General features: G+C 36.8%; 1 protein-coding gene across 1 annotated transcript; it reads right to left on the bottom strand.

Annotated features, from left to right (window-relative positions):
• Positions 1–2,458: 2,458 nt before the first annotated feature.
• Positions 2,459–4,543, bottom strand: LOC122794780 (transcription factor HES-5-like). The gene is made up of 3 exons (XM_044063403.1): positions 4,428–4,543; positions 3,638–3,818; positions 2,459–3,502 (listed from the first exon to the last, which is right to left on the bottom strand). Exons 1-3 carry the CDS (start codon positions 4,491–4,493, stop codon positions 3,243–3,245), a joined length of 507 nt encoding a protein of 168 aa, XP_043919338.1. The 5' UTR covers positions 4,494–4,543; the 3' UTR covers positions 2,459–3,242.
• Between the last annotated feature and the right edge of the window lie 3,095 nt (positions 4,544–7,638).

A 7,638-nucleotide genomic window follows, 5' to 3' on the forward strand; every position in this document is an offset into this window, starting at 1 on the left:
ATTAGTACAACAGTGTTCATGAACTTCTGATATCATTACTTCAATTATGGGAGAAGGCAACTACGTCAGTAAGGCAGAATAGTATAGAAATGCTACAAAAGTGCTGTCTCAACTTTTTTACGTAAATTTCCAAACCACATATTGCATGCTAAGTATTAATGCTTCTATTTATAGGTGGCCCACGAGCTTTGGTTTGACTATGTGACTTTGCTTAACTCCACAGTGTAAGTGTAAACTGATAGAATCAGTCCCATATTGATAATAAAGTATCACCAGTAGCTTAATTATGTTGCAGATCTTTGTTCAATAATTCTAGATAAACACTGACAAACTGAATTAAATAACATACATGCAGGTTCTATTTCTCATGTGTAACTGCACTAAGCGGCACACACAGTATAAACTGATATTGTTTAGCATGATTGGCCACTTAAAATATTTTAAACAAAATCACTTAGGACGGAGACAGCACATTATTTAAAAATACCATCAATAAATGAATGGTGTTTTGGTCACACTTCAAGTAAATAAATACATTATGAACATAGTCCTTTACTTTTTTTCTGTCCCCACCAAAAATGTCTCTACTGTGTAACTGACATTCTGATAAATACCAGCCACAGCTGTGAGCCAATATAACACTTCTAGAAGGGTCCAGTTTAGTCCCTTAAACCTATCATCTCTTAGTTAGAGAAAGCACATTTCCACTAATGCACTCATTAATTAATAAGAAATTTATTTATATCTGGAATATTTTGATGCTTGTTTGTGCTTGATATACTTTGATTGTCATTGGAACCCTTCTTTGAGCAGCATTGTATAGCTTCATTATTATTAGGCTTGCAGTCTGCAAGAGTATTTAGGAGCCTGGCCCATTTTCCTAATTGCTCCAAAGCACTTTTGGGTTTAGAGACTTGCTCAGACAGGAGAATCAAACCCTAAATAACAACTTGTTAACAACTCATAACCTGGAACCCTTGTGCTAACTCCTTAATAAAACACAGGTCCCAAACCTTTAGACTTTCACTTAGATAACCAGTGTGTAACCACTATGGGTGGTAAACAACTTTAACCAATATTTTTTTTTCATTTTCTTTCTACATTGTTATTCACCACTGGTATAGATTATATGAGAACCATCTTTTCCCAGGTGATAGTCTGTTTCAGAATTTTCTCTACAAATAAAGAATTAGAATGATGCTCTAAGATTATATTGCTTTCTTCTGTTCTTTTCTTTATATGTTGCTCAATAATATGAGAGATTGGTGTTATGTGTTATCCCATAAAATAGGATAATGATAACTATATTATCATTATTAGAAGAAAAGCAATATTAATGCATCTTTGAATAGGGAGATTACTGGAGTAAATTTGTTCCAAGACACATCAAACCTAGAGTGCTTCTTTTTTTTCATTTACTTGCAGAGAAAAAGTTTTAAGATTTGCAAGATAAAAAAAAAATCACATGATGTAAATCAGGAAACTAAAAGAACCTGAATAGTGCAGGGTTAAACTCTTACCCTTTGCATTATTACATAATATTTATTAAATCTTCCTTGTGATTTAAAGGGACAGTGCACATCTTCAGTGAGGGATATATTTTAGTTGTACAGAAATTTATGACTGTAACTATGCAATTGCATCAATCCTGTGATGAGTCAAAGTATTACCTGAAAAGGAGTGCTGTGATGTCACAGAAGTGGCTGTGCAACAACATGCACTCAAGGAGTATTCCATTGTTGTTAAACAAAGATGCACACAGAAGTGGCTGTACAACAACATGCACTCAAGGAGTATTCCATTGTTGTTAAACAAAGATGTACTTTAATATTATTGTTTTTTCTTGAGACTAATCTAAATACAATGATACATGATGTACTGCGCACTATCCCCACTGTGTATATAGCTCCTTTGATAACCAAATTAGATACTTTCTTGTCAATTCCATGAAGTCAAAGAAATTATGGGTGAGTTTCTTAAAAATGATAAAAAGTGATTTTGGCCTTAGATACAAAAAATGGTTGGTTGTTTGCATTACTTTGAAATAACTAAAACTCTTGGCTAGTTGGCCATATTTTTTTTCCCGCTGATAAAACACACACAAAATGTCTTAGTTTTGTTGTTATCATAGGTATGTACACAAGGATATCTGCACACTTGCTTGATTCTGTGAATTTTGCCTCACTCTAAAACCAAAGACATGCATTTAAATCCATAACCTTTACATCCCTGTTTATGCCTAGACTTTCCCGTCCAGAAAGTTACAGGGATCTTTTATTAACTATATGAAAACATAAACAAGAGGGAATGGTAATAAATTTATTTATTTTCCTGGGCCGAGCTTAATTTCTACATTCATATATATGCTGTAATGGCAACTTGACTGACAGATTTAACACATTAAGTCTCATCGAAGTTTATGATCTTACATATAACCATATTAGAAGGCTAGACAAGCTTGAAGAGAGCATGTGTTATATATTTTATTAAACATACATTTCTGTGCACACATATATATGTATAGCCATCATATTTATTAAATAACTCAGCTTGCTTTCATTATTTTAAAGAACGTTAACTTTGGTCTCTGTAATGGACCTTAACCTTTATACCATAAATGAGCTACATTTTATAGAAGTTAACATACCATCTTGCCTTTATCATGCTTTTAGCTGGAACTTTTCTCATGGTTCCGAAGCTCAGACACTGCTGGTCCGGTGTGTGTGTGTGTGTGTGTTTGTGTGGGGGTGTATAGTCTGTACTGTACATACACTGAATTCACAGTACTTCACCTATATTTATATACAAAATACACTGCTGTTCACATTCATCTATGTACATTTAGCATACAGTTTTTATGAGGCTGTCATGTCACAGTTTATAAATCACAAAAAAAAAAAAACATTTTCTGTAAACATAAAGGGAACTTCCTTTATGTGATCCTATATAGTTATAGGCACATGCTGGACATTTCATTCAGTACCATACATGCTGTACAAATACAAGCTTTGTATAACAAAGATAAATAATGTTCTAACAGAACAATTACATTGTACTAATCGGTCTCCACTAAGAAGACAACAGGAAAAATTCATTTAGCTCACTGTCCAAATATAAACATTAAGTGGAAAATTGTATTTCCTACATATAAGAGGATTTTATGACTGTCCTACAAGGTCATGTCCTCCTCTGGAATGTAAAGCCAAAAATATATATACAAGTCCATAAAAGACTTTCCCAATCTACCAAGGTCTCCAGACAGGGCTGCTACTGTTTGCAGCCGTATGCTTTTGGGGAATAGGCATGGAGGGAGAAGAAAAAGAAGAAGCAGCAGGATTCTGGTCTTCAGCTGTATTCTGAGTGGGATGAAAGTGCTTTAATATTGTCTTCTGAACTTCCACTTTTCTTTCATGAAGCGATAGGAAGTGAAGTGTTTCTTGCAGACAGCTGGAATAGCCTTCTGTGTAGTCTTGCTGTGGGGTCTTCAGGAAAGAAGGCACACCTGAAAAGAAAACATGAAAGGGTGCTTAGGACAGGTGTACATGAGTATTACATATATCAATAATACATCAAGATATGCAAAACTGCTGAATGAAAATTACAGCTTTTATGAAATGTCAAGTTGGCACCTTCTCACCTCTTAGCTGGAGCTGCTGATGCTGTCTCAGGTAGCCCACAGTCATTTCTAAGATGTCCGCTTTTTCCAGTTTTGAACTGCCCTGCTGTTTTTCAAACTCTTCTTCCAGTAGTACCTTCAGCTGCTCAATACAACTGTTGATCCTATCACGCCTCATCTTTTCTACCATTGGCTTTCTTAGCTGTATTAGGAGAAGGAAAGCAGAGTTTGGTTAAAAAATATAAATAAATACGCTCAAATGCTGATTCTGTTACTTCCAATAACATTGCAGCTAGGTATATGGATACTGAGTGTGAAACAGGAAGGTGATATGTGTGTGTGTGTGTGTGTGTGTGTGTGTGTGTGTGTGTGTGTGTGTGTGTGTGTGTGTGTGTGTGTGTGTGTGTGTGTGTGTGTTTGCGTTTGCATAGCTTATAAGTTGTTTGCAAGTTCCATTTAAGATAAACAGAATGAACGAGGCACAGAGATTTTTCATTACTATGTCACAAGTAAAAATACATCAAGTTAAAATGTGTTCATGCAGCATATTCATGGAAATTTAATGATAGACGCAAATTGCTTTAAGTATATACTGCAATTCAGTAAAGCTACTGATGTCATATAATGTGGAGTATTTTCTAGAAACAATACTGATTTTATTTCATGAATAAGCTTTTATTTCAAATCTCCCTGCTTCGGTATACCCTGCTGTAAATTAACAAAAAATAAGTCCCCAATTAATATAACATTCGCTGCTTCAGCTGGAATTACCTGGGTAACTGAACTACAATGCTAAATGTAAAGTACTTACTTTGTTTTTCTCATGAGGAAATAGTCTGCCCAGTTTGTAGTCCGCTGAAGCTTTGCTAAGAGGCATTTTCTTTCGTAATATGTAATACAGAGAGTCCCTGTTTTATTAGTTTGGCCAAATGTTGTTTTGTTAGAATAAGCTCAGCTCTCCTGCCCTTATATCTCTTATAATTTCCCTCCAAATCTGTGGGTCTTAGGTTTGTTGGAGTTTCCCACACTCACTGTCCAATCAGGGTGTCCAAAAGGACAATAGGGTTAAGAATCTATTAGTGCATGGCAAATTGACTGTGAATTGCCCCAGGATAATAACCTTCCCTAAGAAGAGCAGGTGGAGTGAATGTGTGTGTGTATAATAAAAATAAGACAGAAGTTAGGAATTATGCCTTTGATGAAGATGGGAATGGCCTTCCTCCCTTTGGTAAACAGAAGCTGCTGCTGCTCTCTGAAATCTGAATGAGTTGCACGCCCTAGGCACGTACAGAATGCACACACAAACTTGAGACTAGGCACACTCTGCCTGAAGGCGGGAAAGAGACAAAAGTAACCATTGAGTTTTTCAGAGTATCACAGCAACTGCTTTCACAAAAACTGCAAGTAAACAATAAAACCACTCTGCTGTACCTCTGCTGTCTTTGTTAACTTTCTGTGATTTTGATGCGGAACACAATGAAACTTAGTGATAGCTTACTAGGTGTTACAGTTTTATATTTTTGTTTATTTTTTAACTGTATCAAAAGAGCCATTTATACTACACTTTAATTTAGCTAAGATTCATCTCTTAGAACATATGCAAAGACACTGTTATAAATGGCCCGTCAGTATGCATATTCTGGTTGAAGCACACATTTCTCAAGCTGTCAGTTTTGGTTGGAATACAACTAGATGCTGTGCATTTGCACATGGGGCATGACAGTTGACCTTCTATATTTTAGCTGTTATTTACAGCTCTTGCAGGTACAGTACAGCAGAACAGCAAAACGACACTCCAGAGTTTCTAATGTGCTATGTAATAACCCTAATTCTCTGGGTAGGTTATAACTTTAGAATCACCTTGAACCCATCTGATGCCTTATGTACTACACAATAACATAAATACTATATTGCTTACCTACGAGTGATTGCTGCACTAGTGGTTGAGCAGCTTAAGTGCAAAATTTAATGTGATTGTGAGTTTCACCAAAAGTACTGTATTGTGCCAGGCAGTGGTGCACTTTTGTTTTTTTCCCTTTTCTTCACTGTGGGGTGACTGTGGAATTGGTATATATCATTTTGAGGGTGTGGGGGCTTGCTCCCCTGCAAAACAATATCAGTGGTTTGTAGGTAAAGCATGCTATTGCATACTATATTATTCCATATATAGAATATATACTATTTCAGGTTTCTTGCTTATGTCCATTATACATCTGGGTCAGGTGTTAGAGCAGAAAGCAAAACATTCTACATATGCAGGACATTTAATGTTTGCCACAGCCGATTGAGGACCCCTTGTCCAAGACACAGTGCCAGCACCTCTAATCATAAAGTGTGGTCACCATGGTGACATGGTTTACTACAGGCAGACTAGCCTAATCCAACTCTTGTATTTCTACTTAAGGCTTCTGTTATGGCTCAGCAGTTTTATTTGTGAATCAATTGCTCTACCAAAAGACAAGTATTCGAATCAGATAAATCTGCACACTGTGTCTGAAAAAAATTATGCTTTTCTAAGAATTTATCCAGGAAAGGATAAAGTTAAATACTATTTCTCCTATGTGGTTTTTGACTCCATGCTTACCAGCAGTCAAGCCTCCTTCAGATGCACTTGAGGCCATTCATTTCCCCATAATGCATATTCCCTGTACGGAAGCAAGAACTACCAGAGCTATCATACAGGCAGCCATGGTGCCTTTGTCAGCATTCAAGCAAAGAGGGCATTATTATTATAGCCTTAATCCCCTAGTAGAGGCCACAGCCCATTACCTTGAGCAAGTGCACAATTTTACACACCTGCTTCGAAGGATACCACCAAGAAACAGCTTGAGAAGCCAAATGCAAACCTGAGGCAATATTTGCATCCACAAGCCCTCTTCTAAGGGACTGTGGCATATAGCAGCACTTGATCCTTCCCCCAACTCCCACCCTAAATAGGCATACCCATTTTTTCCACACTAGCTCCAGCAGACACTTGAGACAGTATTGCCTCGGTCATAGTCAGGGCTTAGTCATTCTACACCAACAGAAATGGCAAAGGAAGGCAAATTCCTGATTGCCTTTTTCCACAAACACACACACACACACACACACACACACACACACACACACACACACACACACACACACACACACACACACAAATAGTTGTCTTTTTTTGAGTAATGGCAACCCCAGAGGTAATTATATTAAGTGGCAGGAGTGGACACTTGGTATGGGAGCTCCGCTACCAAAAAAACACTAATTTTGGAAAAATGTCCATTTAATCTCCAGATCTCAGTTTTGTGCATGTAAAGCAAATGTTGGAAATGCTGGCTGTTTTGTGACAGACCTTTTTTTTACTCATCTGTGATCAAAGTAAGTGAGTGCACACATCCAATGTTGTCTGTTTTCATCCAGTTCAACCATTTGGACCTTGGTGCCATTTCTGAAGCTTACAGATCCAGGGCTCTGACTCCTCCCCTACTCATAATTCTCTCCACTCCACCCAAGTATTTCAGATCTTGTTTGCAACCTGAAGTATCAAACGTGTTTCTGAGGGGGTCCATCAAAAGTTAAAAATATCTTCTATTTGTTAAAAGTTCTCTTGGTTCATCTCCTATCCAGTAGCTTAAAAGTGTAGTTTTTAGTACTTAGTCATGGAAGATGGCTGTTAAAAATATTATACAATGGTAGATCATTGATACAGAAAAACAAGTATGCTGATTGGTCAGCCCAACCAGCATGTCCGTTGCAAATCAAGTATATACCAACATGAAACCGACCACTAAAGTATCAATGAGAGGCTGCACTTCCCTATCTGCATATAGAAAAGAAATAGCAAAAACACTTCTAGTCAAGAAACAATCTCATACATGCTGATGTTCGTAAGCTACTAAGTCAGCCGCTATATTCTGCAAACAAGAAAAATCAGGTACGTTCAAAAAAATAAAAAGAAATAAAAAATGCACCTGATTTTTCTTGTATGCAGAACATCGCAGTTGACACAATAGCTTACACACATTTTCCCAATGTACAAGAAT

This window comes from Protopterus annectens, chromosome 2.part1 (genome assembly GCF_019279795.1).
Source record: "Protopterus annectens isolate FY-2018-M chromosome 2.part1, PAN1.0, whole genome shotgun sequence".
NCBI lineage: Eukaryota > Metazoa > Chordata > Ceratodontiformes > Protopteridae > Protopterus > Protopterus annectens.

Coding starts and splice junctions, on each gene's coding strand:
- LOC122794780 (XM_044063403.1), bottom strand. CDS start 4,493: ATGCCTCTTAGCAAAGCTTCAGCGGACTACAAACTGGGCAGACTATTT. Junction 3,819..4,427: donor TTCCTCATGAGAAAAACAAA/GTAAGTACTTTA, acceptor CTCCTAATACAG/CTAAGAAAGCCAATGGTAGA. Junction 3,503..3,637: donor TCAGCAGCTCCAGCTAAGAG/GTGAGAAGGTGC, acceptor TTTTCTTTTCAG/GTGTGCCTTCTTTCCTGAAG.